At 54.7% G+C, this 21,284-nt stretch overlaps 2 protein-coding genes across 6 annotated transcripts in view; one reads left to right on the top strand and one right to left on the bottom strand.

The window, feature by feature from the left end:
• VWA2 (von Willebrand factor A domain containing 2) overlaps positions 1-9,325 on the top strand; it is a 42,737-nt gene extending 33,412 nt beyond the window's left edge. The window contains exons 9-14 of the mRNA XM_081823067.1: positions 907-962; positions 3,540-3,647; positions 4,769-5,341; positions 6,746-7,297; positions 7,859-7,984; positions 9,159-9,325. Of these exons, the coding sequence (XP_081679193.1) occupies positions 907-962; positions 3,540-3,647; positions 4,769-5,341; positions 6,746-7,297; positions 7,859-7,984; positions 9,159-9,325 (1,582 nt within the window). The remainder of the gene's footprint in view (positions 1-906; positions 963-3,539; positions 3,648-4,768; positions 5,342-6,745; positions 7,298-7,858; positions 7,985-9,158) is intronic.
• Positions 9,326-11,501: 2,176 nt separating this feature from the next.
• AFAP1L2 (actin filament associated protein 1 like 2) overlaps positions 11,502-21,284 on the bottom strand; it is a 94,698-nt gene continuing 84,915 nt past the window's right edge. For 4 of the 5 annotated variants that reach the window (XM_081823468.1, XM_081823470.1, XM_081823466.1 and 1 more), the window contains exons 11-19: positions 20,239-20,450; positions 18,208-18,353; positions 17,258-17,369; positions 16,372-16,611; positions 16,112-16,289; positions 15,662-15,817; positions 13,822-14,015; positions 13,594-13,716; positions 11,502-12,702 (exon numbers count right to left, since the gene is read on the bottom strand). In XM_081823468.1, the coding sequence (XP_081679594.1) occupies positions 12,676-12,702; positions 13,594-13,716; positions 13,822-14,015; positions 15,662-15,817; positions 16,112-16,289; positions 16,372-16,611; positions 17,258-17,369; positions 18,208-18,353; positions 20,239-20,450 (1,388 nt within the window). In that variant the 3' untranslated portion in view covers positions 11,502-12,675. The remainder of the gene's footprint in view (positions 12,703-13,593; positions 13,717-13,821; positions 14,016-15,661; positions 15,818-16,111; positions 16,290-16,371; positions 16,612-17,257; positions 17,370-18,207; positions 18,354-20,238; positions 20,451-21,284) is intronic. The other variant, XM_081823467.1, reaches the window with a different exon arrangement.

Genomic DNA, 21,284 nt, shown 5'->3' with positions numbered 1-21,284 from the left:
GATACTCCAGGGGCAGGAGGCAGCAGTAAATACAATGAATGCCTAAAACAAACTGTTGGGTAGTGCTAAGAGCTACAGAGAAGAATGGAATGAAGGGATGGGTCAGGGTGGGGGTGGGGAGGTGGTGGTTGGGAGCAGGGTTGCAATTTTAAATAGAGTGGGCAAGGAAGGCCTTGCACAGAGTCCAGACCTGAGGGAGCCCAGGAGGGAGCCATGTGCACATCCAGGCAAAGTCCTGTGGCCAGTCTCTGCTCCAACAACGCCGATTCCCCGTGCAGGACTGGGAGGGGTCCACAGAGCTTTCTGGGCTAGGACTTGCAGTTTTATGAAGTCACTAGGAGTAGATGTGGAGAGGGAGAAGCTTTCTCTTTAATGAGCTGGCAGCTTGGCAAACTCCTGATTGCAGCAACTCCTTGAGTTTTGTAATTGACTTGGCTTTTATCCCCAGTGGATGTTTTGCTCCAGGGAAGACTCTGCCCTAGAGGTGAGCCTAATTAGCCTGCCCCAGTGGTGGGCAGCCTGGGGGAGTCACACAGCCAGAATCCACTTGCCTAATTCCCACTATTTCCTGCCCCCCACCCCACCCCTGCATGGTGCTAGCCCTGGAAAGTAACTCAGAATAGAAAGCTCTTCTCATAGTTTATAGAATTTTGAGCACAGATTATTTCCAAATTCTGACATGATAGCCAACTTACATTTTTTAAAACTGTTCCTGGGTAGTTTGAAACATTCCCCGCTCTGTGTGCAGCTAAAAGCTGGGGTAGAATCAAAGAAAACAAGGTGGTCTTTCTTGACCCCTATCTGCATAGGAATCTTATATTAGCTTTTAGCGTCTCAAATAACCTTCCAGGTTTCCGCATTCCTGTTAAACTTTTGATCTCTACCATTTGCTCCCTTGGGTTATAGCTGGAAGAGAGTGTTCCTAACCCACCCTGCCACCTGCTACAGGACCACCTGCCCAGGTACAGTCTGCCTCTTGGATTCTCTAGCTCTTTCTGGGCCCTGGGACTCAGCTGGCTTCTAAAGGGGCGTTTGCACTCCTGGGGCAGAGGGCGGAGTGGGAACCAGCTCTGGGGCGGAGAGACAGGCATTTCAGGGGCAGAGAAGCATGCCCCTACTGCACTCATTCCTCCTTTGCTCAGTGGTATTTTTCACTAAGAACAGAGTGAAGACTTTGGAATCGCCTTCCCTAACCATTGCCCCTTGCACTGACAAGAGGCAGAGAAGAGCGCGCATTGAGCACCAGCTTTGCAGATAGAAAGCCTCACATCCAGCACCAAACTCTGGGCCACTTAAGCCTCAGTTTCCTCCTCTATAAAACAGGGATAATGGTTGTCCCATGCCTGGAATCCCCATTTCCCTGCTCTGTATGATAGGTGGTATCATAAATGGGATCCTAGTGGGAGATTCAGTAGGTAATGCCCACAGAAGTGCTTCATCAGCTATGAAGTCCCAAGCAAACAGGTGGACTTACGAATACCATTAGGCATCATTCAGCCTGTTCCCCAGTGGGCCTCCCTGCTCCTCACCTGGGGGTCCAGTGCATCCCACTGACCCGGGAGCAGAGAAATTACACTCCAGTGTGTTGGCATCAGTCCTTTATGTATTTGCTTCTCCTGATGAGGCAAGGAGCACATCTCCTGGGAGCAGAGCCAGTGGTCCTTCCTACCGTGGGTCTGGTGATCTCCTTGGCATCCTGTTTTAAAGTTCCCACATTGCTGGCTTCTGAAACACAGGAGACACTGAAAGTTGGGTTGTTTCTGCTCAGCAGTTAAAGTTTGAGCACCTAAGGCTTTGGAACCACAGTGACCTGGGTCTGAGTCCCAGCTCTACCCCTTCCCGGCTATATGATCTTCATGTGACTTCTAGTCCTTGAGCTTCAGTTGCCCCATCCAAAATGAGGCGGCCTTTAGAGGACGCACCTCATCGGGCAGTGAAATGAGATCATGCATGTGTGGTGCTTAGCACAGTCCCTAGCACAGAAGAGCTGCTCAGTTAAAGGCCGGTGTTGGTGCTGTTATCGAGCCCCCGGGTTGTTTCCATGATACACCAGCGGACAGAACAGCAGGCCTGGGTGCTCAGTGAGCCTCAATACTTTCTACCTTCAAAAACTTTAATTTCAGTGATGTGACCACCAAGTAGTAGTATATCAACATTTTTATGTACGAAGGACAGAAAATTGCCACTTCCAGTGGTAACCACACTCAGCTACTTAGTAAGCCCTTTGAATGTAAGACACATGAGTTCATGAAGATCCCATCTGTTCTCTGTAACTCTGGGAGGGAGGTCATGTGGTATTATCTGCATCTTAGAGTAACTGATACAGAGCTCAGAGATTGACCAGAAGGGATCACAGGTCACTTCAGATGTGGGCTGTGGTTCCCTGGGTAAAATAGCTCCTTTGAAAGAGACGTTGCCCAAGATTTGGACCTCACATCCAAAAACAAATACTGTCCTCACCTGTTATGGAGTGTTGGCTTCATGCCAGGCTTTGTGCTGAGACTTTCTGTGGATTAGCTCATGCAATCCACCATGGAACAAGTTCTCATCATCCCTTTGTAGTGGAGGATACTGGGGCTTGCTGCAGCTAATTAAGGTGCCCAAGTGAGTGGAGAAGGCCACATTTGTTGGCCCCAGGAGCCAAAGGCTCCCTCTTTGGCTGTGTTGGCCTGCAGAGGCCATTAAAAACCACCACGGAGAACTTGAGGAATGGCACCTTGCACACCATGGTGTTCCCGGAGTCTCATGACATCTGTGCGGTCACCGTGATGCTACTGAGATCCTCATCCTTAGCGAGCCCGGGTCCGACACCAGTTCAGTGTCACGGCCACCTCCAGGGCTCCTTGGCAGGCGGGGGTGGTGATGAAGTCATGTCATGCAGTTTCCCGGGGCTGCCATAACAAAGTACCACAGACTGGGGGCTTAAACAACAGAAATTTACTTTCTCACGGTTGTGGGGGCTGAGAGTCCAAGATCAAGGTGTCAGCAGGTTCTGTTTCTTCTGAACCTCTCTGCTCAGCTTGTCGAAGGTCGTCCGCTCCTTGCATCCTCACGTGGCCTGCCTTCTGTGCACCTCACTGGGGTCTCTTCCTCTTCTTATAAGTCAGACTGGATTAGGGCCCAACCTATGACCTCATTTAGCCTTAATGAACTCTTCAAAGTCCTTCTCTCCAAATGTGGTCACATTCCAAGGTGCTGAGGGTTAGGACTGATACATATGGATTTGGAGGGATGCAGTTCAGATCATAACAGCCCAGGGGCCATTGGCACATCCCCTGTGAGCCTGTAGTTCACGCAGGGCCTGATAGAGCCCACCACGGCGTGTCCTTTGCACCCACACCCAGCCCCTCCTTTGTGCACCTCACTCGCTTTCCGTCCCCTTTGCCACAGGTGTGTGGCTAGGTCCCTAGCGGTCCTGGGGGAAAGAGGGAGCTGGGCCCTGGTGGGGCGGGGGGGCCTGCCGGACTCAGACCTCTGGCCAAACCCCTTCCTGAGTCTGAGCTGATGTGCTAGGCTGTTAATGGGCATCTCTCTGATAGGCGCTTGTGACTCGCAGCCCTGCCAGAATGGAGGCACGTGTGTTCCAGAAGGACGGGACAGGTACCACTGCCTCTGCCCGCCGGCCTTTGGAGGGGAGGCTAACTGCGGTACGTATGCACGGGACTTCTAAGATGGACCGTTGGGGAGCAGTGGAGCCTGGGCTCCCCCACCCACTTCCCGCCCCGCTAGTTACTAGGTAGAAATGGGCCCTTGAGGTTCAGAGCCACCTACTTCGCCAGCACACCACTCATCTGATGTTTCATGTGAAATAGCCTCTGAGTGCTCCGAGAGTAAGTAACTCCAGTGGGTTGGGGTGCGCTGGGTAGGACAGTGGCTCTTGGCTTACTGGCTTTAGAGTGGGTCACTGCTCCACCTCGGAGTGTTGCTGGGCCCAGTTATAGGCTGACCCCAGTCCGACTCTGAGACCTGGTTCTGGGCAGAGTCTCGTCTCCCCTCTCATAGGAAAAGGAGCAAGGGGCCTAAACCCTTTTTTGTTTTAAAGGTATGAGATGAAGCACTGGGTGTTATATGCAAACAATGGATCATGGAACACTACATCAAAAAAATTTTTTAAAAAATTAAAAAAGGTATGAGATGAAGATTATAATAGGGTTTACCCTGTAGGGTTGAGGAGAGTTTTAAATAAGGTAGATGTAAAGCACTTTGTAACGATGCTTGACACATAGGAGCTTGTTAAACAGTAACTTTTTAATACATATATATATATATATTCATTATAAAAAATTTTTAAGTAATCACCTAAAAAAATCTAGTGCTGGGTCAACTGGAGATGTATATGGGAGAACCAAAACTTGACCCCCTACCTCACAAGCTACACACAAACCAATTTCAGTTGGATCATAGATCTAAATATAAAAGGCAAAGCAGTGAAGCTTCTGGAAGGAAACAAAGGAGCGTATCTTCATGATTTGAGGTAGACACAGATTTCTCAAACAGGACACAAGAAGCGTAAGGGAAGAAAGTTCTAGGTTACATTTTAATTTTTAAAAAGTGGTCAGATGGAGACCCGGAGGGAGAGCCGTGTCTGGTCCCGTCTAACTCCGTGAGGTGCTCCCCAGCCCCTGCTGCCTCAGTGTCTCTGGCCTGTCTCCCTCCTGGGAGGGAGGTTTCTCCTGCCCGGTAGGGTGGCTGGGCGTCTCGGGTGGGACGGTGACCTGCACGCTCCCGGTGGCCATAGCGTGACCAAGGGCCGCTGTGATCCTGGCAGCCCCCAAGCTGAGCCTGGAGTGCAGGGTCGACGTCCTCTTCCTGCTGGCCAGCTCAGCGGGCACCACCCCGGAGGGCTTCCTGCGGGCCAAGGCCTTCGTGAAGCGGTTTCTGCAGGCGTCGCTGAGCGAGGACTCCCGGGCCCGCGTGGGGGTGGCCTGGTACAGCGGGGAGCTGGCCCTGGCGGTGCCCGTGGGCGAGTACCGGGACGTGCCGGCCCTGCTCGGGAGCCTCGACGGCCTTCCCTTCGGCGGTGGCGCCACCCTGACGGGCCATGCCCTGCGGCAGGCGGCGGACCACGGCTTTGGGAGCGCCGCCAGGACGGGCCGGGACCGTCTGCGCAGAGTGCTGGTCCTGCTCACCGAGTCCCCGTCCCAGGACGAGGTGGCCAGCCCCGCACGTCACGCGAGGGCCCGAGAGCTGCTCCTGCTGGGAGTGGGCACTGAGGCCGTGCGGGCGGAGCTGGAGGAGATCACCGGCAGCCCGAAGCGCGTCCTGGTCCACGCCGGCCCGCAGGACCTGTTCCACCGAATCCCTGAGCTGCGGCGGAAGCTGTGCAGCCGGCCGCGGCCAGGTGAGGTCCCGGCGCTCCGCCGTAGTGGGGTTCCTCTTGTAAGGGGTTAACGGGGTGCATTTGTCAGAATGAATGAGCCCATACTGACACATCATTATTTACTAAGGTCCATATGCTTAGTTCAGAGTTCCTTAGTTTTACTTAGAGACCAAGGATTTTTGGTTTTGTTCCAAGGATTCTGTCTGGGACCCTACATTACAGGTAGTCATCATGTCTTCTTAGGCTCCTCTCGGTTGCCAGATGCTCAGAGATTCCTTGGGCTGGAGTGGCTTTTTATTTGTTTTTTCTTTAAGATTTTATTTGACAGCACAAGCAAGGGGAGTGGCAGGCAGAGGGAGAGCAGGGAGGCCGATGCGAGGCTCCATCCCAGGACCCTGGGATCCTGACCTGAGCCAAAGGCAGACACTTAACCGACTGAGCCACCCAGGCGCCCTGGAGCGGCTTTTAAAAACCAGTGAATCCGATCCACTTACTCCATGCCTAAACCTTCTCCCCGGCTCCCCTCTGCTGTGGAATAAAACCCGAACTCCTTCCACTGGCTTCTGAGAGCTCCCTGTGGCTGGTGCCTCAGACTTCTCTACAGCCCCTGCGCAGGGTGGAGGCGGGGGGAGCAGCCACTCAGGCCCCCTCCCTGCCTTCGACGTGCCGCCCAGCCCCCAGCTTACACTTACTCCTCAGAGACCCTGACCCCTTCTCCCAGTCTACTTCGTTGTTGCTCCTGCCGGTCCGTCTCCTGGTACCCTGCTCCCCCCACCCCCCACGCCTGCTCACGGTATTTGTGACTCTGTGCTGGTTTCATGGCTGTCTCCGCACAGACCGTCAGCCCAGTGAGGGGAGGCAGGGCCCCACTTTGTCCACTTGGTGTAATTAGCACCTGGATTATAGTGCATGGCGCATGGAAGGTGCTCAGTAATGGGATGGATGAGGGTACAGGCGAAGTTCTGTCACAGAGGGTCCCCAGAGCTCAGTGGCTTACAGATGGTAGGCGTTCATTTTTCTCACAGTTCGGAGGCGAGTGGCCTCAGCCCACAGGGTGGCTTGGCTACCTTGTGGTTCCACCTCTAGGTCCGAGGTCACAGTTTCTCAGCCAGCAGGAAGTGGGGAGAAGGGAAGTAGAAGGCAGGTAGCGTCCTTTTGAGGACAAGTTTTGGAAACTATACAGTTTCCAACCACATCCAATCAGAACTTAGACACATGGCCACACCTATTTGCCAGGGAGTCTGGGAATGTGGTCTGGCCTGGCATTCACGTGTCCTAATATTTTAGGAGAGGGTGGAGGGTGGCTATTGCAGGGGACAGCCTGGCTGGCCCAACCCAGAGCGGTCCCTCTTTTGCTGGCCTGGTCCAGAGGAGGGGCTCTGCTGGGCAGAGCCTGCCCCGAGGCTCAGCTGCGGGTGCCCACAGGCTGCCAGGCACAGTCACTGGACCTGCTCTTCGTGTTGGATGCCTCGGCCTCGGTGGGGCCTGAGAACTTCGCCCAGATGCAGAGCTTCGTGAGAAGCCTCACGCTGCAGTTTGACGTGAACCCGGACGTGACACAGGTCGGCCTCGTGGTGTACGGCAGCCGGGTCCAGACGGCCTTCGGGCTGGACACCCATCTCACCCATGCCGCGGTGCTGCGGGCCACAAGCCAGGCCCCCTACCTGGGCGGGGTGGGCTCGGCGGGCACAGCCTTGCTGCACGTCTATGACAAAGTGATGACTGTCCAGAGGGGCGCCCGGCCTGGTGTTCCCAAGGCCGTGGTGCTGCTCACAGGCGGGATGGGGGTGGAGGACGCAGCTGTCCCTATCCGGAAGCTGAGGAACAACGGTGTCTCCGCGTTGGTGGTGGGCGTGGGGCCTGTCCTGAGGGAGGCGCTGCGGAGGCTCGCGGGTCCCCGGGACTCCCTGATCCACGTGGCAAGCTACGCAGACCTGAGGTACCAGCAGGATGAGCTCCTCGAGTGGATATGTGCAGGTGAGTGGGGCAGTCCCCGCCCTTCAGTGTCCCCTTCCGGGGGGTGGGGCGGGGGGGGGGAGACTCAGCCTGAACCCTCAGGTACATCGTTGCAAGGATGGCCAAACTTGAGAATTTTTGCTCCTCATTTGAACAGAAGGCCTCATTCAGATACTTACAGATTCCCCCAGGAACCTAAGGACCCGGGTTAACACTGACCTGTGTAGTGAACGACAGCGCCAGGAACACACGCAGCCAGGCCAGCCTGACCCCAAGGCATCCTTTTGCCAGCGACCTCTTTTCTGCCTTTTTAAAAGGGCATTCGTCACAGTAAACACTGCTGTGTGCACAGCACATTTGAGAGGGAGAGAGTCTCTGTAAGCAGTAGGAGAGCTGGGTGGACGTTGGGTCTCTGACCTAGCCAAGCAGTATGGGCCCCCAACCGTGTGCTGACCTCCAACCTGCTGAAGGGCTCACGGAAACACGGACATGTGTGGCCTCACCTCTGTCCTGGGCTTCCTGAGAGGAGGGGGCCTTGGGGCTGACCCCGGCTGGGCCTGCTGGGCACGTTCTCCCCTGTAGAAGCCAAGCGGCCGGTCAGCCTGTGCAAGCCCAGCCCGTGCCTGCACGAGGGTACCTGCGTCCTGCAGAACGGGAGCTACCGCTGCGAGTGCCGGGGCGGCTGGCAGGGCCCCCACTGTGGGAACCGTAAGTGGGGCGCTGGCTCTGCCTGTGGGAGCTGGGGGTGGGGGGCGGAGCTTGAGACCGCGGAGCCCCAGGGACTCCGCTGAATGCAGGGTCGAGGGCGCGTGCTCAGCGGAAGGCCTCCTGCGATGATGGTTGGTCGGTTCCAGCGCGAGACGTGGTGGGCGCCGCCTGCATCCCGGGCGCCCTTCTAGGTGCAGGGAACGTAGCGGTGAACAGACGAGAAGCTCCGCCCTCCTGGAGCTCCCGTGCGGGTGCGGGAGACGGGCAGCGAACGAGTACAGCTTGTAGCCTGCCGGCGCTAGGCATCGTGGAGGAAAGTAGCAGCAGCTGGGAGAGGAGGGTCTCCAGGAAGGCCTGGGTTGGGAGCGCGGTGGAGGCGGAGGGCTGGAAGGCAGGACGCGGGCAGGGAGGCGGGGAGGTGGGTAGAGGCTGGTGGAGGCTGGTAGGAGTTCGTTTTTGAGCGTTCCTCTGTGCTCGGTGAAATGGGAGGGACGGCCATCAGCCGAGGGAGGACGGGAGGAGGTGCTGGTGGTTCGAGCAGAGAGGAGTCACGGCCCGGGAGAGACGGGGTCTGAACGGGACAGTCGTGCCGGGCAGCATTAGGGGCCCACTGTGGCTCCTGCTCGTGACTCTCCAGTTAGAGGAGCTGGAGGCCGGATGCCGCTCGCAGCCTCGGGTCTTCAGCCGCCGGCAGAGCGTGGCTTCCCGAGGCCGGGTGGCGGACGGGAAGGGCAGGCAGCCAGGGCCTCTGGGCTGGCACTTCTGCTTGGGCTGGCGAGCAAGGGAGAGACGCGCGGGGGCCCACGGGCTGCCCCCTGGTGAGAAGAGGGCTCAGTCACTCCTCCTGTCCTCAAGGTCGCTTCTCTCCCAGGGTCCTTGCGAGGAGACGGCCCCGCAGGAGGGCAGCAGCCCTACCCCTCCCAGCGCCCACCCAGGAGGCCTGGGGGCCCCGGCCGCTGAGGGCACGCCTGCCCCCTCCGGTCTCCCGGGGTCCTCTGAGCGGTCACCTCCGGCTCCTGCCGGCCCCGCCCGCATCCCTCAGCCCCAGAGAGGGGCTGCCCCGACTGCGACCGTTCTGCTTGGGGACAGCCACTACGGCCGCTGCAGAAAAGCCTTGATGTGTAAGTAAATGCTGACTTTGTGTGCCTGGGCGTGCCCCGGTGTCCTCGGTCAGCGCCCCCCGAGGACGGACAAAGGAGCTTGGAGACTTTCGATGGCCCGCTGGAAGCTCACTTTGCCCACAGCAAACGCGAAACAGAACGTCGCCGGGACGGCAGTGCTCAGGAGGCGGCGAGCACTAGTGTCCTTCGGACCCGCGGAGCCACGGCACTTCGAGACTGAAAAACCGTGGACCTTTTCACACGTCTTTTCCCAAAGATGTGCAAGTGCATTTGCTTTCAGTTTGGGAAGGGGCTTGAATGGCATTTGTGACCGGATCTGTGGGTGGCAAAGACTTAAGAGTCCAGACTGGAATGTGACCACGAACCAGCCTGACTATGGGGGAGGGGCCGAGCGCACAGACCGATCGGGTCTCCAGGGGCCCAGTGACGTTGGCCCGGCTCCTGAGCTACAGTCCCTTGGAGGGGCTTCCTTGAGAGCTTACTTAGGGGGGGGCTGATGGTGGGGTGTTTATTGCTTGCTTTTTCAGTAGGACAAGGAGGAGTGGAATTCTTAACAAAATAACGGCATAGAGACACTTAGAGGGTATTTGGCTTTTTGAAGCATCCATCTTATGCTGTCTAGGTGCTTTTGCTTTTCATGTCTAGTTTTGAAAGGAATGTTTCCAGAAATGATGTTGGTTACTTAACAGGACCCGTGTGGCAGGAAGGCTCAGCTGGGATATATTTCTGGCAAACTAGGTACTCACCCCTGCGGTCTTCAGGAAACACTTCTTCCCCTTGGTTATGTGGTTTGGATTTGGGTTTTCAGTGAAACCTTTGCGAAAGAGCTGTGACCCAAACTTAATGTAAATAATGTAAATGTTTTACCTGCAAATGTTCAAGGCTACTTTGATTTAAAGTCCTGGCAGAGGTCCTCCGAAGGTGGCGTTACACATCACAAAGGAAAGGTCATTTTCACTCCCTTACTACCTTTGCTGTGGTAGGAGGTGATGTCAAAGAACTTGAACCTTCCCGTCTTTAAATTGACAGCAGTTTCATCATTTTATAGTGTAAGCTCTTTGGGTCAGGGCTGATGTTTGGACATCCCATTTGAATTGCTCTGACTTAAGAAAAAACACACAGAAATGTGGGCTCTGGACTTACACATTGAAGGCTGTTTCTATTTTTAGGCCCCAGCCCTCGAGCCATTTTTTTTTTTTTTTAAACCTTTTCTATGGAAGGTCCCACTGAATAGTTCAAACCTCTCCGCGCCCCAGTAGCAGCAGAGGGAATTCCTTTCTTTTAAAAGAAACTGGCCTTTAATTACACAATGTATAAATACATTCTCCTTGGAAAAACTAAAACACTGCAGATAGGTCATCAATCTTTTATTTTCTGAATGATCCTGATTCCAGCCAACTTGCTGGATGCTATAACCCTAATTCTCTTTTCTAGAAAGATACTTATAAATAATCAGACTCATCTCTTCCTTTTGATGTTTATACAAGTGCTTTTTCTTGTCAGTTTGCATTTTCTAGGACCTCCAGGATAATGTTCTAAAAAGTAGTGGTATCTGTTTCTGGACCTGAAAGGATCTTCCATCATTCTATGTTATTTTCTGTGGATTACTTTATCAGGTTAGGAATACTTTATTAGAAGTGTGGAGATGATTTTCACATTTAATCTGTTCATATCATAAATGGCCCATTAGCATATTTTCAGTTGTTGAATCACCTTTGCTTTTTGGATAAACATGATCTGGTCATGATGCACGATTCTTAAAACACTATTGAATTTCACTTGCCAATATTAAGGTTTTTTCATCTTTGTCCAAAAAATGAGATTTGGTTTTTCTTCTGTGATTTGTGTTGGATATTTGGTACCAGAACTACGCTAACTTTATAAAATGGAAAATATATATTCTTCAAACTAAAGGCCTTTTTTTTTCAGTTCTCCTATTTAATTTCGCCTTAGGTTGTCTCTTCAATGAGCCAGATTTTGTCCTTTTTTTAAATAAAGACATTCATGCATGGAACTTGCTTAGTTACTCCTTAGGCAACCTTCCAAGTATTGGTACGTTTCTTTTCCCCAAGAATTATTTAGGAGTGTGTTTGTTTCACTTCTAGGAGTACGGGTTTCCAGCCACTTATCTGCAGAAACCGATCACAGGTGTTCCTTTGTGTTATCCTGGGAAAATCCTCTTCCAGCCTTACCTCCGCTGCTTGAGTTGAGGGGGCTTAAAGTCTGCTAGGATCGCACCTTGCAGTTCTACTAGTTTTTACTACACATATTTTGAACTTCAGTGTGTAAATAACCAAGATGTTTCCCCCTTAAGGTAGATGTCTACAGGCACCGCCCCAAGCCATTCCATGAACTACAAGAAAACCCCAAAATACAAGTAACGTTTTATTTAAAAAAAAAAAAAAAAAAAAAGTCTAATTCACTTGATAAAGGACACCAAGTGTATATGACAAAGGAAATAAATGCCCTGGGGTTAGGAAGACAACAGAAATCAAAAGACCTTTAGTTCTCAGGAACCAGTGTTAGAGAATGCTGATTGATTGACAATCCCCAGAAACGAGGCAGGAACGACAGATGAAATGTTTCCATCGGTATTAAAAAAAAACAAAACACTGTATCAGAAGAGAGGACACAAAGAACAGCACTGCCAATTTTAGGAGGAGGACAGCATCAACCCGAACCAGAATTCACCATGTTTTTCTTGGAAGGGGCCTGGACATTAAGCAGAACTTGAACTTTTCCCCTAAAAATGGCCTGGCCACAGGACTGCATCTGTAAACACTGGGTATATCTTTCCTCCTACGGTAATGTAAAAAGTCGGACCTCAAAAAGATACTTTTAAATCTGAAAGAGACACTTTTCGCTGTTCTAAATTACAGGATTTTAAACATTTTTTTTCTATATAATACAGCATCATTTAAAATTTTTAAAAGCAATGGATTCAAGCCTGCTTTAGGCTGAAAAGAAGTCCTTAACTTAGTGGGGACAGCACCTCAGCTTGGTCCCAAATATTCTCCCCTGTTACCTGTTTCTCAAAAAGCATGTCATGATGGCTTCACACAGGTGGAAACCACGGAAGACTGATTCGGACCTGCTAATGTTAGAGGGAAGTCGACACGTGGGTGAGAGATGACAGTCAGGAGTTGAGGTCTCCTTGCTCACCAAAGCCACACGACCAGAAGAACAGGGTCCTGCTACCTTGATTTCTTTTCCACCAAAGTCCCACCATCAGATGCTTTTCACTACTTAAAAAGCTTGATAAAGCAGTTGATGAAAACTTCAAAGAAGAAACACAGAATACCCCTAAATACAGCAATGTCTTGTTTCCATCCAGTAGCAATTAGGTCTCCAGAGAAGCCTTCCCTTTGTTGTTATTATTTCCTTTGGCTCTGAAAACAGACCGAGCCTCCTCTTTGCCTGCGCTCTCCACCCAGAGTACCAGAGTCCTTCCTTCTGCTTCTGAGCAGACTCACCTTTTCACAGAGTTGCTGCTTTAACGAAGACTTTAATGAAGCAGGATTGTCACCAAGGGCCGTGATGGCAGGAGAGTCTTTAGATGAAGCTTGTTTCCTAACTTGTTCCTTTCTTCTCCCATTCCTAGAGTGCCATTCAAATACCAGCACCGCCCCCCACCCCCCAAGAAGAGAGTTAGTTATCCTCTGTAGCAACCTCCATCTACACAGAACAAGGTCAGGAGAAATAGTTTTCTGAAGCATAGAAGCATTTCGGAATAGAGATGGCGGTTACGTTTCCACCTGTGGCTATTTACGATGTGGGGCACCTGCCAAGAAGGTTTTGAGGCTGTGGCAGAGCAGAGCTCACTGGGGTGATGTGCAGTGTCGGCCACGGAAGTGAGGGAGCAGTAGCTCAGGCTCGTGTGGACTGAGCGGTCAGTCACTCAGAATCTGTCCAGCAGGGCAGGCAGGACAGGAATCGGGAGCAGAGTTTGCCACAAGCAAAGGCTGCCCTAGGCATGTTCTTTACTGTGCAGCCGAGTAAAAGATTAAGAGCACTTTTCATCTAGCCTCAGGGAGGAGCCCAGTAACGGCCTCTGTCCTCGTTTACACCTTACCAAGCCTTCACCACCAGTTGGCTGGGGGGCTTTAGGCCAATCCTATCACCTCTCTGAATCTGTTTCTTTCAGAAGGCCTTTAGAATCACTGACTTTTTGACTGGAAAACTGGCCAGCCTGTCTCTGAACTGAGGCGATCGCCCTGGAACCTACGCATAATCGAGTGGCGGACAGTTGCAGGATCAAGTGTCCTCAGGCTGACTGGTCAGAACGCTTGAACCCAGCGCTCGCGCCTTTCTGGTTGGTCAGAGCCAGAGACTGAGCCAAAGGCGGAGCGCAGCCCGAGCCCCTGCGTGAGAGCAGAGCCCCCTCAGAGCCGGTGCCTGAAGCCGGGGAGTGCTACCCCGGGGCAGAGGAGGGGCCCCCCCTTCGCTGTCCCCTGGTGGCCCTGAAGGAGGCTGGGCGTGACCGCTTACCTTCGCTTTCTGGAGGACAGTGCCTTTGCCCGTGACCATGACCGAAAGAGGCCTGTTCTTGAGCGCTGTTGCGGAGTTGACCGGCGTACAGTCTGGCGCAGGGGTGGGGGCGGCAGGTTTGGGCTGTAGCGGTAAGAGGAGAGAGAGGCCTGAGCCAAGGGCAGGACGTGTGACCCGCTCCCCCCGGCCCCGCTCCGGGCGGCCCTGCAGGCGACTCCCGCCACTCACCCGGGGGCTCACGTTCTCCAGGTGGGTGGTGTCCACCGTGGTGCCCAGCGTCACGGGCCCGGCCTCCGCCTTCTTCAGGTTGTCCTTCACCTCCACGATGTTGAGCTCGAGGTCCACACGCCTTCTCTCCTCCACCCTGCACTCCTCGTCGATTTCCTTCAGCCTCTGCTCCAGGCTGGCCAGGACTCCCTTGTCTGCAAAGGGAATTAAGCTGGCTGCAGGGAACGGCATCCCCGGCGGGTGTGGACCACAACTCCGGCTCCCCACACTCAGAGCAGGCTCCGACGTCTGCATCCTGCAAAGGCTGGAGAGCGCTCTGGGGGAAGAGAGCTCTGCCTTCACCAGATGGCATGGGTCTGAGGTATTGAACCTTCTGGTAGGTTCTTCGGGGCTCTCCGTTGTTTTGATACCTGCTATTGTTGCAGCAGACCCCCAGGGAGAGAGCAGCTTTATTAATGACCCCTGGAGGATGGCTGTGCTGTTTCTACCTGCCCCACACAGTCCCCTCAATCCTTCTGGCACTCCGGGCTCCCCTAAGCCGATGGGGAGCGGTGGTCCTCAGCCCTGGCACTTCCTCAGTCCTGTTTCATTCTCCCCCTGGAGTGCTCAGGTTGGTACTCGAGCACCAGAAGAGGATGGCTCAGGACTCTCCAGCGAAGCCACATGGCACCATGGTTTCCCCTGGCAGTGAGTTCTGGGCCAACAGCCACTAAGATGACGTATGCCTTCTTTCCAAACCAAGGGTGAGCAGTCACCTGTCACCCCTGTCTGAGGACAAGCAGGCACAGGGGCCGATGTTTAAGAAAAATTTATGGAGAACAAGCTGAGAAGATGTTATTGATGGTTTTGGACGTGGAGTCCTAGATCAGTGGTCAGTATCTGTGCTTTGAGAATTACTTTCTTTTGCTCTGTGGCCTTATTAGCTTAGGATCTTCAGGCCGCTTTGCCAGGAGAATAAACTGTAGTGGATGTTTTCTCTTCTCCTGCCCAGAGAATCCACATGGGAGAGAAAGGGCCGGGGCTCCCTGCCCTGCCTCTCTGCCCAGCTCACGCTCCAGGTTTGCAAGGACTGTCGGGGATGAGCCTCTGGTCATGCTCGTGAGCACACGTCCCAGCTCTGCAGTCTCGGCTGGGCCGAAAGGAAACCGAGCCCCCGTCAGGAAGCAGATTAGCGGTTGCCTAGGGATCCGAGGGTGGGGGGAATGGGGAGTGACCGCGAACAAGGATGGGCGGCGAGATGTTCTGAGGGTGTCTGGTGCTGATGGCACAGACCGGGGAAGACTCTAAAAACCACGGCGTTGTACACCGTAAATGGGGCGGTTGTACGGGCTGTGACCTGTAGCTCACTAAAGCTGTTTTAGGACAAAGAAAGTGGGTGACTCTGGCGGAGGAAGGTCATGGGAGCACAATCATGTTCGAAGCTTCCAAGGAATCAGCTGGGGTTGTCCCCAAACCTGCTTCCGCCACTTGCACTTGTGGGTGCAACTCTGTAATTTACATATTAAATAAGCACTGAGATGGACTCTATGAAAATGAGGTTAAGTGCTTCAGAGGGTCCCCTAAAAGGCAAGTTTCTTCTAGGAGATGGCTGCTGAGTGATGGGGAAAGCATCTGGAAAATCAGCTACACGGACTCGGATTTCTTTGCAAGTGTCTTAAATTTTTGTTCACTTTAATGAAATGAAGACTGGGGATGCTGGACAGGGCAGGGGAGCACCCACCTGCACCACAGATGGACGGGGCGAAGGCTAATGGGCCGCAGGCAGGTGCACAGATCCGGATTCTTCCTGCGGAGAGCCCAAGCCCCCTGCCTGCCCCCCTCTACCTGGGAGGCCCCTCACCTGTGCATTTTAACACGGTCTCTCTGAGCTCCCGTTTCTCTTTCCGGAGTTGAGCCAGGTGCCCCCGGATTTCTTCCTTCTTCTTCTCCAGCCTCTCTTTCTCCTCTGTGTACCGCTTTACCTCAGCTTCTGTCCTATTCTTGCCAAGTTTGATCTCTATGGACCCAGAGAGGAGAAGCCCCAGGTCAGCCAGGCTGGGACACAAGGGCCGTCCCAACGTCCCCGCCAAGGCTCAGACACAACCCGAGGCTCTGGCAGTGGGTTGAGGTGAACACCAGGCCAGCCTGGCAGGGACAGACAAGGAAACTGGGCCCACACTTTCTCTGCTGTGTGACCTTGGGCAAGTCTCTTCACCTCTCTTCACCTCTATTCCTGCGTCTGAAAGGGAGGGAGCTGGACTAACTTCTCAAAGCCATTTGCAAACCATCAACTCTTATCTAACACAGGCACCTGCTGTGGTCACCCTCAACCTGTCCTTCACAGGTGGGCTGGCCCCAGCCGGGGCGACGGCCGCAGTATCGGGGCAGCTCGACGGGAAGGAGACTTTCTGCTGTTCAGTCTGGACTTTGACTGTTGTGGTTCTTGGGGAAGGCTCCTGGGGCTCTGGACTCTCCTGCCGCGGCATCTGCTTTGGGAGAAAGCAAACACGGCTCAGCCGGCCCAGGGGCTGCGAAGGCGGGGCCAGCCTACCTGCTGGGGGACGACCTTACCTGCAACTCGGGGTTCTCTGGAGACTCCGCCAGGGGCTCATCTGGGGCAGGGCCCGGGTCTGCAGGGGGAGTCTCGGCTGGGGGGTCCGGGTGGGATGGCGGCGGGGACTGGGCCCGAGCCTGTGCACCACCGGAGCTGTGCAGAAAGGACTTGACAGGTGTGAGGTCCAGGTACACTCGGTCGGGCTGGGACTCGCCTGGGGCCTCTGTCACAGGGGCAGCTTCCTCGGGAGTTTCCACCTGCAGAGAAGAGACAGTCAGGTGGCTTTCACCTTCGCCTCTGCCCGCTGGGCTGTGGAGGGGGCGCCAGACCTGCCTCCTGTCCGTGCCCCGCGCTGGAGTTCACAGGGACCCCCCTCCTGGGGAAGCTTCCAGTGAGCTGGACTTAAAAGGCCAGGGTTCAAGTCCTGGCTTTGCCATTCAGGAGGTGGGAGACCCAGGACATAATATTTACTCTTCCTGAATCTCATGTCTTGATCTGTAGAGAAGAGACTAGTGCACATCCCTGTGGGGCGGTGAGGATTAAATGAGACAATCCACAGAAGCCCTCAGCGCGGCACACAGTTCCGCGCCCAGTAAGTGGAACCTGCCGTCACTATGATTGTTCACTATCAGTTTGGGCCTCAAAGGTTAATGGTGTTGCTGTTCCTGATCCCGACTCCTCCCACCCCTCACCCTGCCCGGGGTGGTTCACCAGCTATTTGAGCTAGACAAGTCCCCAAGCCAGGTGCACTGCACACAAGGTGGCCTTGTTGCACTAGGTTCTTGCACCCTGCAGGTGACTTGGAATCCACCCGTCCTAGGGACCATCTGCCGATCTCTGGCATCGAGGTTTGGTGAGGGGAGGACGGGACAGCCCAGGTCGCTGCCCAGCCTGGGTCCTCACCACAGCCGTCAGCTCCGATGTCTCCACGTCGTCATACAGCATCTCCTGGTGGTCCTGTCTGGGCAGGCCGTCAATGTAAGTGTTCGGCTCCGAGAACTTTCTCTGCATCAGTCTGGAAGACCCGGCAAGACAAAGCGAGAGGCGGATGAGGACAGGGCGGTGAAAGCCACCAGTCTCCAGGGATTCATGACAATAAGAGGTGTGGCAGGAGCTGCAGGCTGTGCGGGAGACCTGGGCACTGGCATCGACCTCATTTTCAACTTTGTTTAGGGTTATCTCCTCCCTCTCTTCCCAGGCCCTTCTTACTGGAACTCCCAGTTCTGAATTTCTCTTCCAGGAAAACAAACTTCCCTTGCCCCATACCCCTCCTCTCCGGATCCTACTGCCTTCTCGCCCGGATTCCTCCCTTTTAAGACCTCCTTCCAACCACGAAATCCTTTCTTATGTCATCACGATGCACTTGGGCAGCCCAGCCCAGGCACCTCCCTGGTTCTGCACACAGGAAAACGGATCCCACTGCGGCGGCTAGGCCAGCTTCCACGAGAGCTCCCCCCCACCACCACCCTAACCCAGGAGCGCTTCTCCCTGAGCCCAGTCCGCTTGCCTGGAAAGCAGAAGTATGGACCCTGCATATTCCAGAGTGGGCTAGGACTCCACGGGGGAGCAGTAAGGAAAGCGGATGGTCAGGAAAGGCACCAACTCTGCCGTAAGGAGTTGGAGAGCGTCCACCAGGACGAGGGTGCTATGCGCCCCCCACCCCCAGGCCTGGCTCAGCTCCTCGCTGCTCCCGGGCCCGGGGCCTCCCGCTGCCAGGTAGAACTGGGCTGACCCTGGGTTCTCAGCTGCCGCCTGCATGACGGAACAGGCCACGGGAGGCCAGCCTGGGCCCACATCTTGAAGCGTGGCTGGGAATCGGAGGGTGCAATGCAGCAGAGCCCCTTAGCACTCACAGCAGAGAGGTTTTGGCCGCACTGACGATGCAGGAGACCCTGTCGGCATCCACGTAGTCGTAGGTGAATTCTTCCGGGTCTGTCTTGGAGCCTGACTCAGAGAGCAGGAGGCCTAGCCAGTGGCCCATTTCCTCAGAAGACTTGGCCTGGAGGAGGCCGAGAGGGACATGAGCAGAGCTGGAGTGTGCCGTGTGGTGCCCAGCCCTCCTGGCCAGGCCAGCAGCACCCCCACCCCGATGCCCAGGCCTCAGAGAGAGGCGGGGGCCACGCGCCCTCACTGTCACTAGCTTATCTCATCCCTGTGCCTCCAAACATCTCCTGCCCCTGGGGATACCTTGCTGCCCCCTCGCTGATGCTGTGAACGTCTGTCCCAAGTACCAAATGTAATTCACGGACACGTATTTCTAGAAGGCTAATGAGCCCGGAGAGCATGCGTTTGAGGTTGACGCCTCTATTTTATAAACTATCACGTGGCAGTCTATCACCCTAATCCATATATACAAGACCAGATCCCTAGTTCAAATTTATTTTTGTCTACAGTTTCAATAAAGCCAGTCTTAGGATAAAGGGTATCTTAAGTACCTGACACCGAGTCAGCTGGCTCTGATAAATAAGGAAGTAAATCCCGGTGAAGCTGGAGCTGGGACAACGCAGTCTAATCCAGTACATACACTGGGTATCTATTAAAATGCCAACTCTTTCTTGCCTTTTTAATGAGAAAACATTGGGAATTCTATGAAGACTCCAGGTTTACTTTCACGAGGAGAGCTTCTCACTGGCCTGACACCACTCAGCTGTCCTGCCTCATCATTACTCCGTGGTCTTCATCAGAGAGGCATTTGACGAAGAGCTGTGAGCGGAGCTCGACACCGAGCTGCTCTCCGTCTCCTGTTCCTTTTCCAGCGGGCGTTTCCATCAGCTTTACGTGGGCACCCTTAGCTCCAGCCACCACCCTCTCTGCCCTGGGCAACTGTGACCGCCTCCTTACTGGTCTCAGCGTGGCCCTTCTTGTGGCCCTCCCATCCCTTCCCCTGCCCAGCAGCTGGAGGAAGCATCTCGCAATCCCAAGCTGAGCAAGCCGCCGTCCCCTGAAACCCTCCAGGGCGCCCCCTCGCTCTGAGGATCAACCCTCCCAGCCTCATCGCACAGCACCCCCAGCCCGTGGGGCTTTTCCACAGTTCACAGCACCCACCCCACGGCTTTCCAGCAGCTGTAACTAAGTCATCCACTGGGTAATTCGTTGAATAACATCTCAGTCTCACACTAGAATCCAAGTTCCATGACTGCGTATCTGTCTTGTTCACCACATTACTGTACTGAGTAGGTATCTGGCAACAGGACAGCTGGGTGGATGAACACAAGCTTGTCCCCGGGCTCCCCTCCGGGAAGCAACTGGAATGCAGAGCTTTGAGCCACCAGAGGGCAGTATTGGAGCACAATTTGGAGGAAGACCCCCAGCAGGGAGAGGACCAGGTGAACGGGGTGAACCAGGGACGGTGCTTCCCTGCGCATGTCAGGAACTCTGGCTCAGGCCTGCCCCTGCTCAGTGCAAGGCATTAGGTCACCTCTTATTTTTGTAAATGTAACATCACATCAAACAGAGGGTGGGGAGTGGGAGAAACATCATTGTATCACAAACCTCATTCTTCCCCCAGATAAGCACTAACAATCGTGGTCTCTATGTCCGGGCCCCATCTGGTGATACACAAACCAAATCAAACCCACTGTGAATCCCCAGAAGGTTTTTCAAGCAGCTCAGGGAGTTATAAATACTCCTGCCCTCGGTGCAGGAAGTAGCTCATTGTCCCTTTCCTACAACCCAACCGCTCTGAGGTCAGAAAGGGAATGGAAATTTTTTTTTTAAATGCAAAGAAGTAAAACGCAAGAGAGTAAAAAAAAAAAAAAAAAAAAAAAACCCTCAAAAAAAAATGCAGGGCTACACTGCCTCTCCGATTGTAGGATGACGGTCTGTGAAGCGCAGCCAACAGCCCGGACCCCCGCGCCCGGCCTCCCCGCACAGGCCGGCAGTACCTCGAGCTTGGCCAGCTCCTCGCCGCGGTGGAGGATGCGGAAGGAGTACAGGTGGTCAGGGCTCGGGTCTGGGACCACCTCACAGCCCACCAGGCTGAGGGGCTGCTGGGCGACCTTGTTCCGGTTCCGGTCCTGGTAGAAATGCAGGTGACTGTCCCTGACGGAGCACCAGCGTGACTTCCACTGGCTGTTCACCAGCACGTTCAGGTAACCTGCAGGAGGGGACAAGGGCGTCCACGGCTGTCACCGCGTCTGGACCTCCTGGAATCTTCCCCAGAATCTCCATTCCCAGACCCGTCACGCTTTGCCCGAGGAGCGCTCTCACCTCAAGGAGGCTGGGGATCTCAGCACCTTCTTTGCCCTGCCTCTGTGTGCGTGGCCAGACCCTTGGAAAGTGGACCGCAGGGCTCTGCTGCGTTTCCGACTAGGTCTGGCCCGAGGGGAGGGAGGCGTGTCGCTGGCCAGAGCAGGCTGGCTGGGTATGTGTGCAGGACGGGGCTCCCCGGCCTCATGCCCCGCCGGAAGCAGCCCTCCCCGCCCTGGTCACTTAGGCCACGTGCAGCCAGGTCCCCAGCCGGGGTCGCCCCACTGCAGGTGCAGTCAGCTCCCCGGCCTCTAGAGCCTTAGCTTCCTCAGCGTCCCTGACACACGGCCTTTCCATCACCCGGTCACTCAGCCTCAGCCTGCAAAGCCCTCCTCCCCTTGGCCGGCTCTCTCTCATCCGCCCAAATGCGGCTAGACTTACTTGACCCTCCCTGGGGCCTGCACGCCCTGCTCGGCCTCCCTTCGGGACCTCCGGATCCCAGAACAGTGAGACCTGCTTCCATGTCAGCTCCCCCAGCAGATACTGAGCTTCTCCAGGGCAGGAACTTGCCACCTTCCCCTCCAGTGCCCAGGGTACGAAGCCATGCGACAGGTCACAGTGCGCGGCCACGTTCCCACCCACCCAGTGCTGAACATACAGCGGGGATCATGAGTTTCTCAGAGCCACATGAACAGTAGCACAGAAGAATTCAAGCTCAAGCGCTAGGAATTCTGGCTCATCC

Source organism: Leptonychotes weddellii, chromosome 6 (assembly GCF_054177405.1).
Source record: "Leptonychotes weddellii isolate Sample4059 chromosome 6, ASM5417740v2, whole genome shotgun sequence".
NCBI classification, from domain to species: domain Eukaryota; kingdom Metazoa; phylum Chordata; class Mammalia; order Carnivora; family Phocidae; genus Leptonychotes; species Leptonychotes weddellii.
This window is presented reverse-complemented; position numbering and strand designations above follow the sequence as displayed.